Source organism: Dendrobates tinctorius, unplaced genomic scaffold (assembly GCF_039654945.1).
Source record: "Dendrobates tinctorius isolate UK_male_01 unplaced genomic scaffold, ASM3965494v1 ptg000014l, whole genome shotgun sequence".
NCBI lineage: Eukaryota > Metazoa > Chordata > Amphibia > Anura > Dendrobatidae > Dendrobates > Dendrobates tinctorius.
In genome coordinates, this window is record NW_027361682.1 from 3,065,093 (window position 1) to 3,091,817 (window position 26,725).

Below are 26,725 nucleotides of genomic sequence, written 5' to 3' on the forward strand. Positions count from 1 at the left end.
TTGAGCGGTAATGGGGGAGCAGGGACTGTGTGATAGAGGGGATAGGACTCAGTCCTGAGGGGCACCGGGACTCTGCACATTAGGGTACAGCCGGCTCCACAAGTAAGAGCTGGAGGAGGAGTCTGCACTGGTGAGCGGTAATGGGGGAGCAGGGACTGTGTGATAGAGGGGACAGGACTCTGTCCTGGGGGGCACCGGGACTCTGCACATTAAGGTACAGCCGGCTCCACATGTAAGAGCTGGAGGAGAAGTCTGCACTGGTGAGCGGTAATGGGGGAGCAGGGACTGTGTGATAGAGGGGACAAGTCTCATTCCTGGGGGGCACCGGGACTCTGCACATTAGGGTACAGCCGGCTCCACATGTAAGAGCTGGAGGAGAAGTCTGCACTGGTGAGCGGTAATGGGGGAGCAGGGACTGTGTGATAGAGGGGACAGGACTCAGTCCTGGGGGGCATCGGGACTCTCCACATTAGGGTTCAGCCGGCTCCACATGTAAGCGCTGGAGGAGAAGTCTGCACTGGTGAGCGGTAATGGGGGAGCAGGGACTGTGTGATACAGAGTACAGGACTCAGTCCTGGGGAGCATCGGGACTCTGCACATTAGGGTACAGCCGACTCCTCATGTAAGAGCTGGAGGAGAAGTCTGCACTGGTGAGCGGTAATGGGGGAGCAGGGACTGTGTGATAGAGGGGACAGGACTCAGTCCTGGGGAGCACCGGGACTCTGCACATTAGGGTACAGCCGGCTCCTCATGTAAGAGCTGGAGGAGAATTCATCTGGTGACCGGTAATGGGGGAGCAGGGACTGTGTGAGAGAGAGGACAGGACTCAGTCCTGGGGAGAGCACCGGGACTCTGCACATTAGGGTACAGCCGGCTCCACATGTAAGAGCTGGAGGAGAAGTCTGCACTAGTGAGCGGTAATGGGGGTGCAGGGACTGTGTGATAGAGGGGACAGGACTCAGTCCTGGGGGAGCACCGGGACTCTGCAGATTAGGGTACAGCCGGCTCCACATGTAAGAGCTAGAGGAATAGTCTGCACTGGTGAGCGGTAATGGGGGAGCAGGGACTGTGTGATAGAGGGGACAGGACTCAGTCCTGGGGGGCACCGGGACTCTGCACATTAGGGTACAGCCGGCTCCACATGTAAGAGCTGGAGGAGAAGTCTGCACTGGTGAGCGGTAATGGGGGAGCAGGGACTGTGTGAAAGAGGGGACAGGACTCAGTCCTGGTGGGCACCGGGACTCTGCACATTAGGGTACAGCCGCCTCCACATGTAAGAGCTGGAGGAGAAGTCTGCACTGTTGAGAGTTAATGGGGGAGCAGGGACTGTGTGAAAGAGGGGACAGGACTCAGTCCTGGGGGGCATCGGGACTCTGCACATTAGGGTACAGCCGCCTCCACATGTAAGAGCTGGAGGAGAAGTCTGCACTGGTGAGCGGTAATGGGGGAGCAGGGACTGTGTGATAGAGGGGACAGTACTCAATCCTGGGGGGCACCGGGACTCTGCACATTAGGGTACAGCCGGCTCCACATGTAAGAGCTGGAGGAGAAGTCTGCACTGGTGAGTGGTAATGGGGGAGCAGGGACTGTGTGATAGCGGGGACAGGACTCAGTCTTGGGGGGGCATCGGGACTCTGCACATTAGGGTACAGCCGGCTCCACATGTAAGAGCTGGAGGAGAAGTCTGCACTGGTGAGCGGTAATGGGGGAGCAGGGACTGTGTGATAGAGGGGACAGGACTCAGTCCTGGGGGGGCACCGGGACTCTGCACATTAGGGTACAGCCGGCTCCACATGTAAGAGCTGGAGAAGTCTGCACTGGTGAGCGATAATGGAGGAGCAGGGGATGTGTGATAGAGGGGACAGGACTCAGTCCTGGGGGAGCACCGGGACTCTGCACATTAGGGTACAGCCGGCTCCACATGTAAGAGCTGGAGGAGAAGTCTGCACTGGTGAGCGGTAATGGGGAACAGGGACTGTGTGATAGAGGGGACAGGACTCAGTCCTGGGGGGCAACGGGACTCTGCACATTAGGGTACAGCCGGCCCCACATGTAAGAGCTGGAGGAGAAGTCTGCACTGGTGAGTGGTAATGGGGGAGCAGGGACTGTGTGATAGAGGGGACAGGACTCAGTCCTGGGGGGCACCGGGACTCTGCACATCAGGGTACAGCCGGCTCCACATGTAAGAGCTGGCGGAGAAGTCTGCACTGGTGAGCGGTAATGGGGAACAGGGACTGTGTGATAGAGGGGACAGGACTCAGTCCTGGGGGGCACCGGGACTCTGCACATTAGGGTACAGCCGGCTCCACATGTAAGAGCTGGAGGAGAAGTCTGCACTGGTGAGTGGTAATGGGGGAGTAGGGACTGTGTGATAGAGGAGACAGGACTCAGTCCTGGGGGAGCAACGGGACTCTGCACATTAGGGGACAGCCGGCTCCACATGTAAGAGCTGGAGGAGAAGTCTGCACTGGTGAGTGGTAATGGGGGAGTAGGGACTGTGTGATAGAGGGGACAGGACTCAGTCCTGGGGGAGCAACGGGACTCTGCACATTAGGGGACAGCCGGCTCCACATGTAAGAGCTGGAGGAGAAGTCTGCACTGGTGAGCGGTAATGGGGGAGCAGGGACTGTGTGATAGAGGGGACAGGACTCAGTCCTGGGGGGCACCGGAACTCTGCACATTAGGGTACAGCCGGCTCCACATGTAAGAGCTGGAGGAGAAGTCTGCACTGGTGAGCGGTAATGGAGGAGCAGGGACTGTGTGATAGAGGGGACAGGACTCAGTCCTGGGGGCACCGGGACTCTGCACATTAGGGTACAGCCGGCTCCACATGTAAGAGCTGGAGGAGAAGTCTGCACTGGTGAGCGGTAATGGGGGAGCAGGGACTGTGTGATAGAGGGGACAGGACTCAGTCCTGGGGGGCACCGGGACTCTGCACATTAGGGTACAGCCGGCTCCACATGTAAGCTGGAGGAGAAGTCTGCACTGGTGAGAGGTAATGGGGGAGCAGGGACTGTGTGATAGAGGGGACAGGACTCAGTCCTGGGGGGCACCGGGACTCTGCACATTAGGGTACAGCCGGCTCCACATGTAAGAGCTGGAGGAGAAGTCTGCACTGGTGAGCAGTAATGGGGGAGCAGGGACTGTGTGATAAAGGGGACAGTACTCAGTCCTGGGGGGCATCGGGACTCTGCACATTAGGGTACAGCCGGCTCCACATGTAAGAGCTGGAGGAGAAGTTTGCACTGGTGAGCGGTAATGGGGGAGCAGGGACTGTGTGATAGAGGGGACAGGACTCAGTCCTGGGGGGCATCCGGACTCTGCACATTAGGGGACAGCCGGCTCCACATGTAAGAGCTGGAGGAGAAGTCTGCACTGGTGACCGGTAATGGGGGAGTAGGGACTGTGTGATAGAGGGGACAGGACTCAGTCCTGCGGGAGCACCGGGACTCTGCACATTAGGGTACAGCCGGCTCCACAAGTAAGAGCTGGAGGAGAAGTCTGCACTGTTGAGCGGTAATGGGGGAGCAGGGACTGTGTGATATAGGGGACAGGACTCAGTCCTGGGGGGCACAGGGACTCTGCACATTAGGGTACAGCCGGCTCCACATGTAAGAGCTGGAGAAGCTTGCACTGGTGACCGGTAATGGGGGAGTAGGGACTGTGTGATAGAGGGGACAGGACTCAGTCCTGCGGGAGCACCGGGACTCTGCACATTAGGGTACAGCCGGCTCCACAAGTAAGAGCTGGAGGAGAAGTCTGCACTGTTGAGCGGTAATGGGGGAGCAGGGACTGTGTGATAGAGGGGACAGGACTCAGTCCTGGGGAGCACCGGGACTCTGCACATTAGGGGACAGCCGGCTCCACATGTAAGAGCTGGAGGAGAAGCCTGCACTGGTGAGCGGTAATGGGGGTGCAGGGACTGTGTGATAGAGGGGACAGGACTCAGTCCTGGGGGGCACCGGGACTCTGCACATTAGGGTACAGCCGGCTCCACATGTAAGAGCTGGAGGAGAAGTCTGCACTGGTGAGCGGTAATGGGGGAGCAGGGACTGTGTGATAGCGGGGACAGGACTCAGTCTTGGGGGGGCAGCGGGACTCTGCACATTAGGGGACAGCCGGCTCCACATGTAAGAGCTGGAGGAGAAGTCTGCACTGGTGAGCGGTAATGGGGGAGCAGGGACTGTGTGATAGAGGGGACAAGTCTCATTCCTGGGGGGCACCGGGACTCTGCACATTAGGGTACAGCCGGCTCCACATGTAAGAGCTGGAGGAGAAGTCTGCACTGGTGAGCGGTAATGGGGGAGCAGGGACTGTGTGATAGAGGAGACAGGACTCAGTCCTGGGGGAGCACCGGGACTCTGCACATTAGGGGACAGCCGGCTCCACATGTAAGAGCTGGAGGAGAAGTCTGCACTGGTGAGCGGTAATGGGGGAGCAGGGACTGTGTGATAGAGGGGACAAGTCTCATTCCTGGGGGGCACCGGGACTCTGCACATTAGGGTACAGCCGGCTCCACAAGTAAGAGCTGGAGGAGGAGTCTGCACTGGTGAGCGGTAATGGGGGAGCAGGGACTGTGTGATAGAGGGGACAGGACTCTGTCCTGGGGGGCACCGGGACTCTGCACATTAAGGTACAGCCGGCTCCACATGTAAGAGCTGGAGGAGAAGTCTGCACTGGTGAGCGGTAATGGGGGAGCAGGGACTGTGTGATAGAGGGGACAAGTCTCATTCCTGGGGGGCACCGGGACTCTGCACATTAGGGTACAGCCGGCTCCACATGTAAGAGCTGGAGGAGAAGTCTGCACTGGTGAGCGGTAATGGGGGAGCAGGGACTGTGTGATAGAGGGGACAGGACTCAGTCCTGGGGGGCATCGGGACTCTGCACATTAGGGTTCAGCCGGCTCCACATGTAAGCGCTGGAGGAGAAGTCTGCACCGGTGAGTGGTAATGGGGGAGCAGGGACTGTGTGATACAGAGTACAGGACTCAGTCCTGGGGAGCACCGGGACTCTGCACATTAGGGTACAGCCGACTCCTCATGTAAGAGCTGGAGGAGAAGTCTTCACTGGTGAGCGGTAATGGGGGAGCAGGGACTGTGTGATAGAGGGGACAGGACTCAGTCCTGGGGAGCACCGGGACTCTGCACATTAGGGTACAGCCAGCTCCTCGTGTAAGCTGGAGGAGAATTCATCTGGTGACCGGTAATGGGGGAGCAGGGACTGTGTGATAGAGGGGACAGGACTCAGTCCTGGGGAGCACCGGGACTCTGCACATTAGGGTACAGCCAGCTCCTCGTGTAAGCTGGAGGAGAATTCATCTGGTGACCGGTAATGGGGGAGCAGGGACTGTGTGAGAGAGAGGACAGGACTCAGTCCTGGGGAGAGCACCGGGACTCTGCACATTAGGGTACAGCCGGCTCCACATGTAAGAGCTGGAGGAGAAGTCTGCACTAGTGAGCGGTAATGGGGGTGCAGGGACTGTGTGATAGAGGGGACAGGACTCAGTCCTGGGGGAGCACCGGGACTCTGCACATTAGGGTACAGCCGGCTCCACATGTAAGAGCTGGAGGAGAAGTCTGCACTGGTGAGCGGTAATGGGGAACAGGGACTGTGTGATAGAGGGGACAGGACTCAGTCCTGGGGGGCACCGGGACTCTGCACATTAGGGTACAGCCGGCCCCACATGTAAGAGCTGGAGGAGAAGTCTGCACTGGTGAGTGGTAATGGGGGAGCAGGGACTGTGTGATAGAGGGGACAGGACTCAGTCCTGGGGGGCACCGGGACTCTGCACATTAGGGTACAGCCGGCTCCACAAGTAAGAGCTGGAGGAGAAGTCTGCACTGTTGAGCGGTAATGGGGGAGCAGGGACTGTGTGATAGAGGGGATAGGACTCAGTCCTGGGGGGCACCGGGACTCTGCACATTAGGGTACAGCCGGCTCCACATGTAAGAGCTGGAGGAGAAGTCTGCACTGGTGAGCGGTAATGGGGGAGCAGGGACTGTGTGATAGAGGGGACAGGACTCAGTCCTGGGGGCACCGGGACTCTGCACATTAGGGGACAGCCGGCTCCACATGTAAGAGCTGGAGGAGAAGTCTGCACTGGTGAGCGGTAATGGGGGAGCAGGGACTGTGTGATAGAGGGGACAGGACTCAGTCCTGGGGGAGCAACGGGACTCTGCACATTAGGGGACAGCCGGCTCCACATGTAAGAGCTGGAGGAGAAGTCTGCACTGGTGAGTGGTAATGGGGGAGTAGGGACTGTGTGATAGAGGAGACAGGACTCAGTCCTGGGGGAGCAACGGGACTCTGCACATTAGGGGACAGCCGACTCCACATGTAAGAGCTGGAGGAGAAGTCTGCACTGGTGAGTGGTAATGGGGGAGCAGTGACTGTGTGATAGAGGGGACAGGACTCAGTCCTGGGGGAGCAACGGGACTCTGCACATTAGGGTACAGCCGGCCCCACATGTAAGAGCTGGAGGAGAAGTCTGCACTGGTGAGCGGTAATGGGGGAGCAGGGACTGTGTGATAGAGGGGACAGGACTCAGTCCTGGGGGAGCAACGGGACTCTGCACATTAGGGGACAGCCGGCTCCACATGTAAGAGCTGGAGGAGAAGTCTGCACTGGTGAGCGGTAATGGGGGAGCAGGGACTGTGTGATACAGGGGACAGTACTCAGTCCTGGGGGGCACCGGGACTCTGCACATTAGGGGACAGCCGGCTCCACATGTAAGAGCTGGAGGAGAAATCTGCACTGGTGAGCGGTAATGGAGGAGCAGGGACTGTGTGATAGAGGGGACAGGACTCAGTCCTGGGGGCACCGGGACTCTGCACATTAGGGTACAGCCGGCTCCACATGTAAGAGCTGGAGGAGAAGTCTGCACTGGTGAGCGGTAATGGGGGAGCAGGGACTGTGTGATAGAGGGGACAGTACTCAGTCCTGGGGAGCACCGGGACTCTGCACATTAGGGTACAGCCGGCTCCACATGTAAGAGCTGGAGGAGAAGTCTGCACTGGTGAGAGGTAATGGGGGAGCAGGGACTGTGTGATAGAGGGGACAGGACTCAGTCCTGGGGGGCACCGGGACTCTGCACATTAGGGTACAGCCGGCTCCACATGTAAGAGCTGGAGGAGAAGTCTGCACTGGTGAGCAGTAATGGGGGAGCAGGGACTGTGTGATAAAGGGGACAGGACTCAGTCCTGGGGGGCATCGGGACTCTGCACATTAGGGGACAGCCGGCTCCACATGTAAGAGCTTGAGGAGAAGTTTGCACTGGTGAGCGGTAATGGGGGAGCAGGGACTGTGTGATAGAGGGGACAGGACTCAGTCCTGGGGGGCATCCGGACTCTGCACATTAGGGGACAGCCGGCTCCACATGTAAGAGCTGGAGGAGAAGTCTGCACTGGTGACCGGTAATGGGGGAGCAGGGACTGTGTGATAGAGGGGACAGGACTCAGTCCTGGGGGGCACCGGGACTCTGCACATTAGGGTACAGCCGGCTCCACAAGTAAGAGCTGGAGGAGAAGTCTGCACTGTTGAGCGGTAATGGGGGAGCAGGGACTGTGTGATAGAGGGGATAGGACTCAGTCCTGGGGGGCACCGGGACTCTGCACATTAGGGTACAGCCGGCTCCACATGTAAGAGCTGGAGGAGAAGTCTGCACTGGTGAGCGGTAATGGGGGAGCAGGGACTGTGTGATAGAGGGGACAGGACTCAGTCCTGGGGAGCACCGGGACTCTGCACATTAGGGGACAGCCGGCTCCACATGTAAGAGCTGGAGGAGAAGCCTGCACTGGTGAGCGGTAATGGGGGTGCAGGGACTGTGTGATAGAGGGGACAGGACTCAGTCCTGGGGGGCACCGGGACTCTGCACATTAGGGTACAGCCGGCTCCACATGTAAGAGCTGGAGGAGAAGTCTGCACTGGTGAGCGGTAATGGGGGAGCAGGGACTGTGTGATAGCGGGGACAGGACTCAGTCTTGGGGGGGCAGCGGGACTCTGCACATTAGGGGACAGCCGGCTCCACATGTAAGAGCTGGAGGAGAAGTCTGCACTGGTGAGCGGTAATGGGGGAGCAGGGACTGTGTGATAAAGGGGACAGGACTCAGTCCTGGGGGGCATCGGGACTCTGCACATTAGGGTACAGCCGGCTCCACATGTAAGAGCTGGAGAAGCTTGCACTGGTGAGCGGTAATGGGGGAGCAGGGACTGTGTGATAGAGGGGACAGGACTCAGTCCTGGGGAGCACCGGGACTCTGCACATTAGGGGACAGCCGGCTCCACATGTAAGAGCTGGAGGAGAAGCCTGCACTGGTGAGCGGTAATGGGGGTGCAGGGACTGTGTGATAGAGGGGACAGGACTCAGTCCTGGGGGGCACCGGGACTCTGCACATTAGGGTACAGCCGGCTCCACATGTAAGAGCTGGAGGAGAAGTCTGCACTGGTGAGCGGTAATGGGGGAGCAGGGACTGTGTGATAGCGGGGACAGGACTCAGTCTTGGGGGGGCAGCGGGACTCTGCACATTAGGGGACAGCCGGCTCCACATGTAAGAGCTGGAGGAGAAGTCTGCACTGGTGAGCGGTAATGGGGGAGCAGGGACTGTGTGATAAAGGGGACAGGACTCAATCCTGGGGGGCACCGGGACTCTGCACATTAGGGTACAGCCGGCTCCACATGTAAGCGCTGGAGGAGAAGTCTGCACTGGTGAGCGGTAATGGGGGAGCAGGGACTGTGTGATGGAGGGGACAGGACTCAGTCCTGGGGAGCACCGGGACTCTGCACATTAGGGGACAGCCGGCTCCACATGTAAGAGCTGGAGGAGAAGCCTGCACTGGTGAGCGGTAATGGGGGTGCAGGGACTGTGTGATAGAGGGGACAGGACTCAGTCCTGGGGGGCACCGGGACTCTGCACATTAGGGTACAGCCGGCTCCACATGTAAGAGCTGGAGGAGAAGTCTGCACTGGTGAGCGGTAATGGGGGAGCAGGGACTGTGTGATAGCGGGGACAGGACTCAGTCTTGGGGGGGCAGCGGGACTCTGCACATTAGGGGACAGCCGGCTCCACATGTAAGAGCTGGAGGAGAAGTCTGCACTGGTGAGCGGTAATGGGGGAGCAGGGACTGTGTGATAAAGGGGACAGGACTCAATCCTGGGGGGCACCGGGACTCTGCACATTAGGGTACAGCCGGCTCCACATATAAGCGCTGGAGGAGAAGTCTGCACTGGTGAGCGGTAATGGGGGAGCAGGGACTGTGTTATAGAGGGGACAGGACTCAGTCCTGGGGGAGCAGCGGGACTCTGCACATTAGGGTACAGCCGGCTCCACATGTAAGAGCTGGAGGAGAAGTCTGCACTGGTGAGCGGTAATGGGGGAGCAGGGACTGTGTGATAGAGGAGACAGGACTCAGTCCTGGGGGAGCACCGGGACTCTGCACATTAGGGGACAGCCGATTCCACGTGTAAGAGCTGGAGGAGAAGTCTGCACTGGTGAGCGGTAATGGGGGAGCAGGGACTGTGTGATAGAGGGGACAGGACTCAGTCCTGGGGGGCACCGGGACTCTGCACATTAGTGTACAGCCGGCTCCACATGTAAGAGCTGGAGGTGAAGTCTGCACTGGTGAATGGTAATGGGGGAGCAGGGACTATGTGATAGAGGGGACAGGACTCAGTCCTGGGGGAGCACCGGGACTCTTCACATTAGGGTACAGCCGGCTCCACAAGTAAGAGCTGGAGGAGAAGTCTGCACTGTTGAGCGGTAATGGGGGAGCAGGGACTGTGTGATAGAGGGGATAGGACTCAGTCCTGAGGGGCACCGGGACTCTGCACATTAGGGTACAGCCGGCTCCACAAGTAAGAGCTGGAGGAGGAGTCTGCACTGGTGAGCGGTAATGGGGGAGCAGGGACTGTGTGATAGAGGGGACAGGACTCTGTCCTGGGGGGCACCGGGACTCTGCACATTAAGGTACAGCCGGCTCCACATGTAAGAGCTGGAGGAGAAGTCTGCACTGGTGAGCGGTAATGGGGGAGCAGGGACTGTGTGATAGAGGGGACAAGTCTCATTCCTGGGGGGCACCGGGACTCTGCACATTAGGGTACAGCCGGCTCCACATGTAAGAGCTGGAGGAGAAGTCTGCACTGGTGAGCGGTAATGGGGGAGCAGGGACTGTGTGATAGAGGGGACAGGACTCAGTCCTGGGGGGCATCGGGACTCTGCACATTAGGGTTCAGCCGGCTCCACATGTAAGCGCTGGAGGAGAAGTCTGCACTGGTGAGTGGTAATGGGGGAGCAGGGACTGTGTGATACAGAGTACAGGACTCAGTCCTGGGGAGCATCGGGACTCTGCACATTAGGGTACAGCCGACTCCTCATGTAAGAGCTGGAGGAGAAGTCTGCACTGGTGAGCGGTAATGGGGGAGCAGGGACTGTGTGATAGAGGGGACAGGACTCAGTCCTGGGGAGCACCGGGACTCTGCACATTAGGGTACAGCCGGCTCCTCATGTAAGAGCTGGAGGAGAATTCATCTGGTGACCGGTAATGGGGGAGCAGGGACTGTGTGAGAGAGAGGACAGGACTCAGTCCTGGGGAGAGCACCGGGACTCTGCACATTAGGGTACAGCCGGCTCCACATGTAAGAGCTGGAGGAGAAGTCTGCACTAGTGAGCGGTAATGGGGGTGCAGGGACTGTGTGATAGAGGGGACAGGACTCAGTCCTGGGGGAGCACCGGGACTCTGCAGATTAGGGTACAGCCGGCTCCACATGTAAGAGCTAGAGGAATAGTCTGCACTGGTGAGCGGTAATGGGGGAGCAGGGACTGTGTGATAGAGGGGACAGGACTCAGTCCTGGGGGGCACCGGGACTCTGCACATTAGGGTACAGCCGGCTCCACATGTAAGAGCTGGAGGAGAAGTCTGCACTGGTGAGCGGTAATGGGGGAGCAGGGACTGTGTGAAAGAGGGGACAGGACTCAGTCCTGGTGGGCACCGGGACTCTGCACATTAGGGTACAGCCGCCTCCACATGTAAGAGCTGGAGGAGAAGTCTGCACTGTTGAGAGTTAATGGGGGAGCAGGGACTGTGTGAAAGAGGGGACAGGACTCAGTCCTGGGGGGCATCGGGACTCTGCACATTAGGGTACAGCCGCCTCCACATGTAAGAGCTGGAGGAGAAGTCTGCACTGGTGAGCGGTAATGGGGGAGCAGGGACTGTGTGATAGAGGGGACAGTACTCAATCCTGGGGGGCACCGGGACTCTGCACATTAGGGTACAGCCGGCTCCACATGTAAGAGCTGGAGGAGAAGTCTGCACTGGTGAGTGGTAATGGGGGAGCAGGGACTGTGTGATAGCGGGGACAGGACTCAGTCTTGGGGGGGCATCGGGACTCTGCACATTAGGGTACAGCCGGCTCCACATGTAAGAGCTGGAGGAGAAGTCTGCACTGGTGAGCGGTAATGGGGGAGCAGGGACTGTGTGATAGAGGGGACAGGACTCAGTCCTGGGGGGGCACCGGGACTCTGCACATTAGGGTACAGCCGGCTCCACATGTAAGAGCTGGAGAAGTCTGCACTGGTGAGCGATAATGGAGGAGCAGGGGATGTGTGATAGAGGGGACAGGACTCAGTCCTGGGGGAGCACCGGGACTCTGCACATTAGGGTACAGCCGGCTCCACATGTAAGAGCTGGAGGAGAAGTCTGCACTGGTGAGCGGTAATGGGGAACAGGGACTGTGTGATAGAGGGGACAGGACTCAGTCCTGGGGGGCAACGGGACTCTGCACATTAGGGTACAGCCGGCCCCACATGTAAGAGCTGGAGGAGAAGTCTGCACTGGTGAGTGGTAATGGGGGAGCAGGGACTGTGTGATAGAGGGGACAGGACTCAGTCCTGGGGGGCACCGGGACTCTGCACATCAGGGTACAGCCGGCTCCACATGTAAGAGCTGGCGGAGAAGTCTGCACTGGTGAGCGGTAATGGGGAACAGGGACTGTGTGATAGAGGGGACAGGACTCAGTCCTGGGGGGCACCGGGACTCTGCACATTAGGGTACAGCCGGCTCCACATGTAAGAGCTGGAGGAGAAGTCTGCACTGGTGAGTGGTAATGGGGGAGTAGGGACTGTGTGATAGAGGAGACAGGACTCAGTCCTGGGGGAGCAACGGGACTCTGCACATTAGGGGACAGCCGGCTCCACATGTAAGAGCTGGAGGAGAAGTCTGCACTGGTGAGTGGTAATGGGGGAGTAGGGACTGTGTGATAGAGGGGACAGGACTCAGTCCTGGGGGAGCAACGGGACTCTGCACATTAGGGGACAGCCGGCTCCACATGTAAGAGCTGGAGGAGAAGTCTGCACTGGTGAGCGGTAATGGGGGAGCAGGGACTGTGTGATAGAGGGGACAGGACTCAGTCCTGGGGGGCACCGGAACTCTGCACATTAGGGTACAGCCGGCTCCACATGTAAGAGCTGGAGGAGAAGTCTGCACTGGTGAGCGGTAATGGGGGAGCAGGGACTGTGTGATAGAGGGGACAGGACTCAGTCCTGGGGGGCACCGGGACTCTGCACATTAGGGTACAGCCGGCTCCACATGTAAGAGCTGGAGGAGAAGTCTGCACTGGTGAGCGGTAATGGAGGAGCAGGGACTGTGTGATAGAGGGGACAGGACTCAGTCCTGGGGGCACCGGGACTCTGCACATTAGGGTACAGCCGGCTCCACATGTAAGAGCTGGAGGAGAAGTCTGCACTGGTGAGCGGTAATGGGGGAGCAGGGACTGTGTGATAGAGGGGACAGGACTCAGTCCTGGGGGGCACCGGGACTCTGCACATTAGGGTACAGCCGGCTCCACATGTAAGCTGGAGGAGAAGTCTGCACTGGTGAGAGGTAATGGGGGAGCAGGGACTGTGTGATAGAGGGGACAGGACTCAGTCCTGGGGGGCACCGGGACTCTGCACATTAGGGTACAGCCGGCTCCACATGTAAGAGCTGGAGGAGAAGTTTGCACTGGTGAGCGGTAATGGGGGAGCAGGGACTGTGTGATAGAGGGGACAGGACTCAGTCCTGGGGGGCATCCGGACTCTGCACATTAGGGGACAGCCGGCTCCACATGTAAGAGCTGGAGGAGAAGTCTGCACTGGTGACCGGTAATGGGGGAGTAGGGACTGTGTGATAGAGGGGACAGGACTCAGTCCTGCGGGAGCACCGGGACTCTGCACATTAGGGTACAGCCGGCTCCACAAGTAAGAGCTGGAGGAGAAGTCTGCACTGTTGAGCGGTAATGGGGGAGCAGGGACTGTGTGATATAGGGGACAGGACTCAGTCCTGGGGGGCACAGGGACTCTGCACATTAGGGTACAGCCGGCTCCACATGTAAGAGCTGGAGAAGCTTGCACTGGTGAGCGGTAATGGGGGAGCAGGGACTGTGTGATAGAGGGGACAGGACTCAGTCCTGGGGAGCACCGGGACTCTGCACATTAGGGGACAGCCGGCTCCACATGTAAGAGCTGGAGGAGAAGCCTGCACTGGTGAGCGGTAATGGGGGTGCAGGGACTGTGTGATAGAGGGGACAGGACTCAGTCCTGGGGGGCACCGGGACTCTGCACATTAGGGTACAGCCGGCTCCACATGTAAGAGCTGGAGGAGAAGTCTGCACTGGTGAGCGGTAATGGGGGAGCAGGGACTGTGTGATAGCGGGGACAGGACTCAGTCTTGGGGGGGCAGCGGGACTCTGCACATTAGGGGACAGCCGGCTCCACATGTAAGAGCTGGAGGAGAAGTCTGCACTGGTGAGCGGTAATGGGGGAGCAGGGACTGTGTGATAGAGGGGACAAGTCTCATTCCTGGGGGGCACCGGGACTCTGCACATTAGGGTACAGCCGGCTCCACATGTAAGAGCTGGAGGAGAAGTCTGCACTGGTGAGCGGTAATGGGGGAGCAGGGACTGTGTGATAGAGGAGACAGGACTCAGTCCTGGGGGAGCACCGGGACTCTGCACATTAGGGGACAGCCGGCTCCACATGTAAGAGCTGGAGGAGAAGTCTGCACTGGTGAGCGGTAATGGGGGAGCAGGGACTGTGTGATAGAGGGGACAAGTCTCATTCCTGGGGGGCACCGGGACTCTGCACATTAGGGTACAGCCGGCTCCACAAGTAAGAGCTGGAGGAGGAGTCTGCACTGGTGAGCGGTAATGGGGGAGCAGGGACTGTGTGATAGAGGGGACAGGACTCTGTCCTGGGGGGCACCGGGACTCTGCACATTAAGGTACAGCCGGCTCCACATGTAAGAGCTGGAGGAGAAGTCTGCACTGGTGAGCGGTAATGGGGGAGCAGGGACTGTGTGATAGAGGGGACAAGTCTCATTCCTGGGGGGCACCGGGACTCTGCACATTAGGGTACAGCCGGCTCCACATGTAAGAGCTGGAGGAGAAGTCTGCACTGGTGAGCGGTAATGGGGGAGCAGGGACTGTGTGATAGAGGGGACAGGACTCAGTCCTGGGGGGCATCGGGACTCTGCACATTAGGGTTCAGCCGGCTCCACATGTAAGCGCTGGAGGAGAAGTCTGCACTGGTGAGTGGTAATGGGGGAGCAGGGACTGTGTGATACAGAGTACAGGACTCAGTCCTGGGGAGCACCGGGACTCTGCACATTAGGGTACAGCCGACTCCTCATGTAAGAGCTGGAGGAGAAGTCTTCACTGGTGAGCGGTAATGGGGGAGCAGGGACTGTGTGATAGAGGGGACAGGACTCAGTCCTGGGGAGCACCGGGACTCTGCACATTAGGGTACAGCCAGCTCCTCGTGTAAGCTGGAGGAGAATTCATCTGGTGACCGGTAATGGGGGAGCAGGGACTGTGTGATAGAGGGGACAGGACTCAGTCCTGGGGAGCACCGGGACTCTGCACATTAGGGTACAGCCAGCTCCTCGTGTAAGCTGGAGGAGAATTCATCTGGTGACCGGTAATGGGGGAGCAGGGACTGTGTGAGAGAGAGGACAGGACTCAGTCCTGGGGAGAGCACCGGGACTCTGCACATTAGGGTACAGCCGGCTCCACATGTAAGAGCTGGAGGAGAAGTCTGCACTAGTGAGCGGTAATGGGGGTGCAGGGACTGTGTGATAGAGGGGACAGGACTCAGTCCTGGGGGAGCACCGGGACTCTGCACATTAGGGTACAGCCGGCTCCACATGTAAGAGCTGGAGGAGAAGTCTGCACTGGTGAGCGGTAATGGGGAACAGGGACTGTGTGATAGAGGGGACAGGACTCAGTCCTGGGGGGCACCGGGACTCTGCACATTAGGGTACAGCCGGCCCCACATGTAAGAGCTGGAGGAGAAGTCTGCACTGGTGAGTGGTAATGGGGGAGCAGGGACTGTGTGATAGAGGGGACAGGACTCAGTCCTGGGGGGCACCGGGACTCTGCACATTAGGGTACAGCCGGCTCCACATGTAAGAGCTGGCGGAGAAGTCTGCACTGGTGAGCGGTAATGGGGAACAGGGACTGTGTGATAGAGGGGACAGGACTCAGTCCTGGGGGGCACCGGGACTCTGCACATTAGGGTACAGCCGGCTCCACATGTAAGAGCTGGAGGAGAAGTCTGCACTGGTGAGTGGTAATGGGGGAGTAGGGACTGTGTGATAGAGGAGACAGGACTCAGTCCTGGGGGAGCAACGGGACTCTGCACATTAGGGGACAGCCGGCTCCACATGTAAGAGCTGGAGGAGAAGTCTGCACTGGTGAGTGGTAATGGGGGAGTAGGGACTGTGTGATAGAGGGGACAGGACTCAGTCCTGGGGGAGCAACGGAACTCTGCACATTAGGGGACAGCCGGCTCCACATGTAAGAGCTGGAGGAGAAGTCTGCACTGGTGAGCGGTAATGGGGGAGCAGGGACTGTGTGATAGAGGGGACAGGACTCAGTCCTGGGGGGCACCGGAACTCTGCACATTAGGGTACAGCCGGCTCCACATGTAAGCTGGAGGAGAAGTCTGCACTGGTGAGAGGTAATGGGGGAGCAGGGACTGTGTGATAGAGGGGACAGGACTCAGTCCTGGGGGGCACCGGGACTCTGCACATTAGGGTACAGCCGGCTCCACATGTAAGAGCTGGAGGAGAAGTCTGCACTGGTGAGCGGTAATGGAGGAGCAGGGACTGTGTGATAGAGGGGACAGGACTCAGTCCTGGGGGGCACCGGGACTCTGCACATTAGGGTACAGCCGGCTCCACATGTAAGCTGGAGGAGAAGTCTGCACTGGTGAGAGGTAATGGGGGAGCAGGGACTGTGTGATAGAGGGGACAGGACTCAGTCCTGGGGGGCACCGGGACTCTGCACATTAGGGTACAGCCGGCTCCACATGTAAGAGCTGGAGGAGAAGTCTGCACTGGTGAGCAGTAATGGGGGAGCAGGGACTGTGTGATAAAGGGGACAGTACTCAGTCCTGGGGGGCACCGGGACTCTGCACATTAGGGGACAGCCGGCTCCACATGTAAGAGCTTGAGGAGAAGTTTGCACTGGTGAGCGGTAATGGGGGAGCAGGGACTGTGTGATAGAGGGGACAGGACTCAGTCCTGGGGGGCATCCGGACTCTGCACATTAGGGGACAGCCGGCTCCACATGTAAGAGCTGGAGGAGAAGTCTGCACTGTTGAGCGGTAATGGGGGAGCAGGGACTGTGTGATAGAGGGGACAGGACTCAGTCCTGGGGGGCAGCGGGACTCTGCACATTAGGGTACAGCCGGCTCCACATGTAAGAGCTGGAGAAGCTTGCACTGGTGAGCGGTAATGGGGGAGCAGGGACTGTGTGATAGAGGGGACAGGACTCAGTCCTGGGGAGCACCGGGACTCTGCACATTAGGGGACAGCCGGCTCCACATGTAAGAGCTGGAGGAGAAGCCTGCACTGGTGAGCGGTAATGGGGGTGCAGGGACTGTGTGATAGAGGGGACAGGACTCAGTCCTGGGGGGCACCGGGACTCTGCACATTAGGGTACAGCCGGCTCCACATGTAAGAGCTGGAGGAGAAGTCTGCACTGGTGAGCGGTAATGGGGGAGCAGGGACTGTGTGATAGCGGGGACAGGACTCAGTCTTGGGGGGGCAGCGGGACTCTGCACATTAGGGGACAGCCGGCTCCACATGTAAGAGCTGGAGGAGAAGTCTGCACTGGTGAGCGGTAATGGGGGAGCAGGGACTGTGTGATAAAGGGGATAGGACTCAATCCTGGGGGGCACCGGGACTCTGCACATTAGGGTACAGCCGGCTCCACATGTAAGCGCTGGAGGAGAAGTCTGCACTGGTGAGCGGTAATGGGGGAGCAGGGACTGTGTTATAGAGGGGACAGGACTCAGTCCTGGGGGAGCAGCGGGACTCTGCACATTAGGGTACAGCCGGCTCCACATGTAAGAGCTGGAGGAGAAGTTTGCACTGGTGAGCGGTAATGGGGGAGCAGGGACTGTGTGATAGAGGAGACAGGACTCAGTCCTGGGGGAGCACCGGGACTCTGCACATTAGGGGACAGCCGATTCCACGTGTAAGAGCTGGAGGAGAAGTCTGCACTGGTGAGCGGTAATGGGGGAGCAGGGACTGTGTGATAGAGGAGACAGGACTCAGTCCTGGGGGAGCACCGGGACTCTGCACATTAGGGTACAGCCGGCTCCACAAGTAAGAGCTGGAGGAGGAGTCTGCACTGGTGAGCGGTAATGGGGGAGCAGGGACTGTGTGATAGAGGGGACAGGACTCTGTCCTGGGGGGCACCGGGACTCTGCACATTAAGGTACAGCCGGCTCCACATGTAAGAGCTGGAGGAGAAGTCTGCACTGGTGAGCGGTAATGGGGGAGCAGGGACTGTGTGATAGAGGGGACAAGTCTCATTCCTGGGGGGCACCGGGACTCTGCACATTAGGGTACAGCCGGCTCCACATGTAAGAGCTGGAGGAGAAGTCTGCACTGGTGAGCGGTAATGGGGGAGCAGGGACTGTGTGATAGAGGGGACAGGACTCAGTCCTGGGGGGCATCGGGACTCTGCACATTAGGGTTCAGCCGGCTCCACATGTAAGCGCTGGACGAGAAGTCTGCACTGGTGAGTGGTAATGGGGGAGCAGGGACTGTGTGATACAGAGTACAGGACTCAGTCCTGGGGAGCACCGGGACTCTGCACATTAGGGTACAGCCGACTCCTCATGTAAGAGCTGGAGGAGATGTCTGCACTGGTGAGCGGTAATGGGGGAGCAGGGACTGTGTGATAGAGGGGACAGGACTCAGTCCTGGGGAGCACCGGGACTCTGCACATTAGGGTACAGCCGGCTCCTCGTGTAAGCTGGAGGAGAATTCATCTGGTGATCGGTAATGGGGGAGCAGGGACTGTGTGAGAGAGAGGACAGGACTCAGTCCTGGGGAGAGCACCGGGACTCTGCACATTAGGGTACTGCCGGCTCCACATGTAAGAGCTGGAGGAGAAGTCTGCACTAGTGAGCGGTAATGGGGGTGCAGGGACTGTGTGATAGAGGGGACAGGACTCAGTCCTGGGGGAGCACCGGGACTCTGCAGATTAGGGTACAGCCGGCTCCACATGTAAGAGCTGGAGAAGTCTGCACTAGTGAGCGGTAATGGGGGAGCAGGGACTGTGTGAAAGAGGGGACAGGACTCAGTCCTGGGGGGCATCGGGACTCTGCACATTAGGGTACAGCCGGCTCCACATGTAAGAGCTGGAGAAGTTTGCACTGGTGAGCAGTAATGGGGGAACAGGGACTGTGTGATAGAGGGGACAGGACTCAGTCCTGGGGGGCACCGGGACTCTGCACATTAGGGTACAGCCTGATCCACATGTAAGAGCTGGAGGAGAAGTCTGCACTGGTGAGCGGTAATGGGGGAGCAGGGACTGTGTGATAGAGGGGACAGGACTCAGTCCTGGGGGGCACCGGGACTCTGCACATTAGGGTACAGCCTGATCCACATGTAAGAGCTGGAGGAGAAGTCTGCACTGGTGAGCGGTAATGGGGGAGCAGGGACTGTGTGATAGAGGGGACAGGACTCAGTCCTGGGGTGCACCGGGACTCTGCACATTAGGGTACAGCCGGCTCCACATGTAAGAGCTGGAGGAGAAGTCTGCACTGGTGAGCGGTAATGGGGGAGCAGGGACTGTGTGATAGAGGGGACAGGACTCAGTCCTGGGGGGCACCGGGACTCTGCACATTACGGGATAGCCGGCTCCACATGTAAAAGCTGGAGGAGAAGTCTGCACTGGTGAGCGGTAATGGGGGAGCAGGGACTGTGTGATAGAGGGGACAGGACTCAGTCCTGGGGGGCACCGGGACTCTGCACATTACGGGATAGCCGGCTCCACATGTAAGAGCTAGAGGAGAAGTCTGCACTGGTGAGTGGAAATGGGGGAGCAGGGACTGTGTGATAGAGGGGACAGGACTCAGTCCTGGGGGCACTGGGACTCTGCACATTAGGGTACAGCCGGCTCCACATGGAGGAGAAGTCTGCACTGGTGAGCGGTAATGGGGGAGCAGGGACTGTGTGATAGAGGGGACAGGACTCAGTCCTTGGGGGAGCACCGGGACTCTGCACATTAGGGTACAGCCGGCTCCACATGTAAGAGCTGGAGGAGAAGTCTGCACTGGTGAGTGGTAATGGGGGAGCAGGGACTGTGTGATAGAGGGGACAGGACTCAGTCCTGGGGGAGCACCGGGACTCTGCACATTAGGGTACAGCCGGCTCCACATGTAAGAGCTGGAGGAGAAGTCTGCACTGGTGACCGGTAATGGGGGAGCAGGGACTGTGTGATAGAGGGGACAGGACTCAGTCCTGGGGGAGCACCGGGACTCTGCACATTAGGGTACAGCCGGCTCCACATGTAAGAGCTGGAGGAGAAGTCTGCACTGGTGAGCGGTAATGGGGAGCAGGGACTGTGTGATACAGAGTACAGGACTCAGTCCTGGGGAGCACCGGGACTCTGCACATTAGGGTACAGCCGACTCCTCATGTAAGAGCTGGAGGAGAAGTCTGCACTGGTGAGCGGTAATGGGGGAGCAGGGACTGTGTGATAGAGGGGACAGGACTCAGTCCTGGGGGAGCACCGGGACTCTGCACATTAGGGTACAGCCGGCTCCTCATGTAAGAGCTGGAGGAGAAGTCTGCACTGGTGAGCGGTAATGGGGGAGCAGGGACTGTGTGATAGAGGGGACAGGACTCAGTCCTGGGGAGCACCGGGACTCTGCACATTAGGGTACAACCGGCTCCTCATGTAAGAGCTGGAGGAGAATTCATCTGGTGAGCGGTAATGGGGGAGCAGGGACTGTGTGAGAGAGGGGACAGGACTCAGTCCTGGGGAGAGCACCGGGACTCTGCACATTAGGGTACAGCCGGCTCCACATGTAAGAGCTGGAGGAGAAGTCTGCACTGGTGAGCGGTAATGGGGGAGCAGGGACTGTGTGATAGAGGGGACAGGACTCAGTCCTGGGGGAGCACCGGGACTCTGCAGATTAGGGTACAGCCGGCTCCACATGTAAGAGCTAGAGGAATAGTCTGCACTGGTGAGCGGTAATGGGGGAGCAGGGACTGTGTGATAGCGGGGACAGGACTCAGTCTTGGGGGGGCATCGGGACTCTGCACATTAGGGGACAGCCGGCTCCACATGTAAGAGCTGGAGGAGAAGTCTGCACTGGTGAGTGGTAATGGGGGAGCAGGGACTGTGTGTTAGAGGGGACAGGACTCAGTCCTGGGGGGGCACTGGGACTCTGCACTTTAGGGTACAGCCGGCTCCACGTGTAAGAGCTGGAGGAGAAGTCTGCACTGGTGAGCAGTAATGGGGGAGCAGGGACTGTGTGATAGAGGGGACAGGACTCAGTCCTGGGGAGCACCGGGACTCTGCACATTAGGGTACAGCCGGCTCCACATGTAAGAGCTGGAGGAGAAGTCTGCACTGGTGAGCAGTAATGGGGGAGCAGGGACTGTGTGATAGAGGGGACAGGAGTCAGTCCTGGGGGAGCACCGGGACTCTGCACATTAGGGTACAGCCGGCTCCACTTGTAAGAGCTGGAGTAGAAGTCTGCACTGGTGAGCGGTAATGGGGGAGCAGGGACTGTGTGATCGTGGGGACAGGACTCAGTCCTGGGGGGCACCGGGACTCTGCACATTAGGGTACAGCCGGCTCCACATGTAAGAGCTGGAGGAGAAGTCTGCACTGGTGAGCGGTAATGGGGGAGCAGGGACTGTGTGATAGAGGGGACAGGACTCAGTCCTGGGGGGCACCAGGACTCTGCGGCTCCACATGTAAGTGCTGGAGTGGAAGTGAGTGGTAATGGGGGAGCAGGGTGGGCGTTTGTCAGAAATGGCCAGAAGTAAAAACTTAAGCTGAAGGAGCTGAGTGTCAGGTAATGATGACACCGAGAATGAGCTGGAACTGACCGTGTGGGACAAAGGAGATCGTGACTGAATCCTGGTGGATGGAGGGAGCAGATCCTTACACCTAGTAAGATTCAGTTCAAAGCCATTTATGTGGTGTGCGGCTCTGCAGGTGGAGGTAGGTGCTGGAGATTCTCCATTGCTGGGCGGGGGCAGTGGACATTAACCCCTCTCAGTGCTGAGCCTGGGATAAATCTCTTTATGTGACTATAATGGGACTGTGTGTTATAACAGGGGCAGGACGGGACCATGACTGAATGCAGTGATCATGTGAAGCCGGTAACATCTCCGGAGATTTCTTACATGGGATCTTTATGATGTTACATCATCATCTTCTCCCCATTCAGGTCTCTACAATATCGGATCCTCTCAGCGGAGATCTTCTATATAAGAGAATTCTCCTGAGTGACCCTACAAGGATGGATAAGGACAAGATGGCGGAGAGGATATTACACCTCACCCTAGAGATCCTCTTCCGGCTTACTGGAGAGGTGAGCGATTCTGATGACGTCACATTACATCATTCTTATCTATGGGAATAACAGATGGACAGAACTGGAGAGGTGAGGACTCTGGAAATGTCTGTAGTGAAGTTTATTAATGTGTCTCTCCATAACCAGGATTACACAGTAGTGAAGAAGACCTCTAGGGAGCGCTGTCAGGACCCTGTGTCTGAGGGATGGGAAACACCCCTGAGCCCAATCACGGGGCCTCCACCTCACCCCCTGATACATGAGGACATCAATGACCAGAAGATCCTAGAACTCACCTACAAGATGATTGAGCTGCTGACTGGAGAGGTGACACCGCTGGGAATGCTGGGACATTATACAGTAACGCTATGGAGGGATCGGGTGATGACGGTATCATTGTATGTGTCAGGTTCCTATAAGGTGTCAGGATGTCACCATCTATTTCTCCATGGAGGAGTGGGAGTATTTAGAAGGACACAAAGATCTGTACAAGGATGTCATGATGGAGGTTCACCAGCCCCTCACATCACCAGGTAATAGACAAGACTACATACACACGGCCTATAATTATCTGTATGTAAAGAATGAATTCAGTCCCTGTATGTGTTTCCTCCAGATCTATCCAGTGAGAGGACAACACCAGAGAGATGTCCCCGTCCTCTTCTTCCACAGGACTGTAAACAAGAAGATCCCATTGTTCCTCAGGATCATCAGGTAGATGGGGAGAAGGTGTCATGATATCTCTCCTATGATGTGTAGAAGCTGTGAAGGTCTTGTGCTCAGTCTTGTTTCATCCAGCAGTATTATACACTGAATACACTGTAAGGCTATGTGCCCACGTAGCGTTTTAAAGCGCTCACTAAAAACCGGACTCCTTCCCAGAAATCGCGCTTTTTTTTCCACGTGATTTTACCGCGATTTTCGTGTGCGATATTCAAGCACTTTCCAAGCGATTTGAAGCATCGCTTGGAAAGTGATTGACAGGTTGGTTTGACAACCACGTGTTTGACAAGTGTGACCAGGTTTTTACTATTGAGGCTGCCTATGCGGCCTCAATAGTAAAAGAAAGAATGTTAAAATGCTTAAAAAAAAAATTAAAAAAATCGGGGTATATTTACCTTCCGGCGTCCCGCGCTTCCTTCCCGGGCCTCAGCGTTCCCAGTAATGGCTTGCGAGACCTGTGATGACGTAGTCTCGCGTTTCTATAGCGATCTCGTGAGACCATGTCATTACAGGGCCTTGCCGCAAGGCATTACTGGGAACGCTTAGGCCGGGAATGCAGTGCAGGACGCCGGAAGGTAAATTTACCCCGATTTTTTATTTTTTTTTTTTTTTTTTTTATTTTTTATTCTTTTTTTTTACAGGGGTATGGTACCCAGGGCCTGGAGGACAGTCTCCTCTCCTCCACACCGTGGGTACCAACCGCACATGAGACGCTTAACTTACCGCATGGTGGGCATAGCCACATGCGGAAGGTAAGCGATTCTCATGCATTCCTATGGGTGCGGAATTGCGTCAATTCTTTGCGATTCCGCACAAAAGAATGAGCATGCTGCGATTTTTTTTTTTTTTTTTTTTTTTTTTTTTTTTTCCGCGATGCGATTCTGCCACGGAAAAAAGCGCAGCATTAGCACAGCATGTGCGGAATGCCATAGGAATGCATGAGGGGCGTTCTGTACACGATTTTTAAGCATTTTCGCGCCGAAAATCGCCGCAAAAACGCTTAAAAATCGCTACATGGGCACACAGCCTTAAGGTACTGTCACACTTAGCGATGTACCAGCGATCCCGACCAGCGATATGACGCGGTCAGGATCGCTGGTCCATCGCTAAGTGGTCGCTAGTGAGCTGCCACACAGGCAGATCTCACCAGCGACATCGCTGGGGACGGGGGTCGCTACTTACCTGTCACACCAGGCGATCCTGCGTCCTCCCGCCCGGCTCCACGCGTCGCTCGTCGTCACAGCAGGAAGCGCCACAGGAAGCTGACGACGAGAAACAGTCCAGGACGTTCTCGTGCGATCAGCGATAATCAGCGGGGGAGCCGGTCGGAGGTAAGTATCAGACAGCGATATCGCTAGCTAGTGTGACAGGCCCTTTAGAGACACTTTCACACTCGCACCTGAAACTTAGTAGACATAAATCTGAGAGATTAGACTTAAGAATGGAAATATTGAGTAATCTCAATGATGTTAAAAGACTTCTTTCTACAACTCTCAATCTGCAACTGAACCCTAACAGCACCCAAGGGTCTATTTGTAAATTAAATAGTACAAAACAAAATAAACCAGCAGCGCTAGTGTATAGAATTGATTCAGCAAGTAAAAATCCCCACACTACAAGGGATAAAATTAAATAATCATACAAATAATACTCGCGCTGTGAATCAATAAAAGTAAAAATCAAAATAAAAATATTTACCTGTATTGTTGATGCAGTAAACTCATAAGCATTTAGATGCTAAGAAGATAATAAAAGTGAAGTTTGATTATTCAAATTACAAAGAAAAAAGGACAGATGTATTAAATGTGGTTATACGTAGCCAAATTACCCAGTGAGAATAAAAAAATAACAATGACAGGGTTGCGCTCCAATATTTAAAAACAGCTCCTGAAATAACTGTGCTAATGTGAATAAAATCAAATATAATGGAGGAACCATAAATAATAAAAGTGCTTTAACCCCTTTCCTTCATTGGACGTAATATTCCGTCCATATGCCCTGGGCCCTAATTACCATGGACGGGATAGTACGTCATAGCGATAAGCGGCGCCCACGTGGTGAGCGCCGCTGATCCTGGCCGGGTGTCAGCTAATTATCATAGCTGACACCCGGCACAATGTGTCAGGGGCGGTCACGGACCGCCCCCGACATGTTAACCCCTTGTACACCGTGATCAAACACGATCGCGGTGTACCGGGGGTTAAAGGGAAGCATCGGCAGGAAGGGGGCTCCCTCCGTGCTTCCCTGAGCCCCCCACAGCAGCGCAATGTGCAGCGCTGCTGCGGGAGGCTCCTTTCCTGCAGGTCCCCGGATCCAATATGGCGGCGGGGACCTCCCGGGGGCCTGCAGGAAGCTGCCTTCCTCACTGCCCGCAGAGCGCAGGCATGAGGAAGCCTGCAGCAGTGCCTGTGACAGATTGCTGATCTGTCACAGTGATCTGTGATGTGACAGATCAGCGATCTGTCACAGGACAGTGATGTCCCCCCTGGGACAACCTAAGAAAGTTTTAAAAAAAAAAAAAGTGGTAAAAATAATTTTTTAAAAATTGCTACATTAGAAAAAAATTATTCCCAAATTCATTTTTTGGAAATAAAAAAAACAAAACAATAAAAGTACACATATTTGGTATCACCGTAACGACCCGCCCTATAAAACTGTCCCATTAGTTAACCCCTTTAGCGAACCCCTTAAAAATTAAAAAATAAAAACGAAGCAAAAAATGATTTATCATAGCGCCGAACAAAAAGTGCAATATCGTGCGATCAAAAAGACGCATATAAATATCCATGGTACCGCTGAAAACGTCAACATGTCCCGCAAAAAACGAGCCGCTGTACAGCGTCATCAGCGAAAAAATAAAGTTATAGCTCGCAGAATAAAGCGACGCAAAAATAATTTTTTTTATATAAAATAGTTTTCATTGCATAAAACCGCCAAACCATAAAAAAACGACATAAATGAGGTATCGCTGTAACCACCCGACCCGAAGAATAAAACCTTTTTATCAATTTTACCGCACGCGGAATGGTGTAAACGCACCCCCCAAAAGAAATTCATGAAAGGCTGGTTTTTGTTCATTCTGCGTCCCAAAAATCGGAATAAAAAGCGATCAAAAAATGTCACGTGCCCGAAAATAGTACCAATAAAAACGTCAACTCGTCCCGCAAAAAATAAGACCTCACATGACTCAGTGGGTCAAAATACGGAAAAATTATAGCTCTCAATATGTGGTGATGCAAAAACTATTTTCCAGGTCACCACCTGACAGCACATTGGAGGACGTCCTTCTCATCCGTAGTGGGACAGGAAACCACGAGAGTTTAAAAGGTTCCTCCCCTTCCCATCCCTCAGTGTTTTTCCTGTCCCACTGCGGATGGGAACGACGAGAGAGGATCCGGGCCGTTCCATGCAGATGGTCAGGATCGGGGGGGCTCAGCCTCACCCTTCCTACCCGATAAGATCTGCGGCTGAAACCCGATGTAGGGTCCCTCAGCTTCTCCGGTGTAGCGCTGCTCCCGGACGCGGGGTCGCTTCCCCCTGACGGGGGCTCTCGACGCTGGACGCCACCACCGCAGACCGCCACTGGGGTTCCAGAGCCCGCAAGTGGTCGATCTACAGCTACCGCCGGGTGACGCCGTTGTGTCCGGAGGGCGGGAGCGCGCAGTAGCAGGCGCGCGTCAGCCGCCCGCCCCACCGGAGGACAGGCCAGAGGCCGGGGGCACGTCACTTCCGGTGCGCGCGTCACTGCCGACCGGACGCAGTACTTCCGTCCGCGCCTCTGTCAGGACACCTAAGGCAGTGACCGCCCGGTACTGAGCACACCGCGGCGGCATCGTCCCATCAGGAGGGGCAGGCGTCTGGAGATTGGAGCGGCAGCGGCAATAGAGGCGGTATGCAGCTCTGCTCCACAGGGAAGGTGACAAGGGGAGCCCGTCACCACTCACATGTATGTGTCTCCTCAGCAATCAGCGACTTCCATCACCACCAGCATGGAGGACCAGGCAAAGACGGAAGCAGGAGCAGAGTGCCAGGGTCACGTGAGTAACCTCTGAAGAGGTCACTGGAGGGCCCCGTAAGAATAAAGCCCATAGAACCCGTATTTTATATGTTCTAGGGGGGAACCTCTACCTCTGAGGAAAAGG

General features: G+C 56.7%; 1 protein-coding gene across 4 annotated transcripts in view; it reads left to right on the plus strand.

Moving 5' to 3' along the window:
- Positions 1 to 26,725, plus strand: part of LOC141073443 (uncharacterized) — a 94,251-nt gene that overhangs the window by 19,916 nt on the left and 47,610 nt on the right. For 3 of the 4 annotated variants that reach the window (XM_073560693.1, XM_073560668.1, XM_073560685.1), the window contains exons 2-5: positions 21,735 to 21,878; positions 22,008 to 22,187; positions 22,270 to 22,393; positions 22,477 to 22,574. In XM_073560693.1, the coding sequence (XP_073416794.1) occupies positions 21,807 to 21,878; positions 22,008 to 22,187; positions 22,270 to 22,393; positions 22,477 to 22,574 (474 nt within the window). In that variant the 5' untranslated portion in view covers positions 21,735 to 21,806. Of the gene's footprint in view, positions 21,455 to 21,734; positions 21,879 to 22,007; positions 22,188 to 22,269; positions 22,394 to 22,476; positions 22,575 to 26,725 lie in introns of all 4 variants that reach the window. The other variant, XM_073560676.1, reaches the window with a different exon arrangement.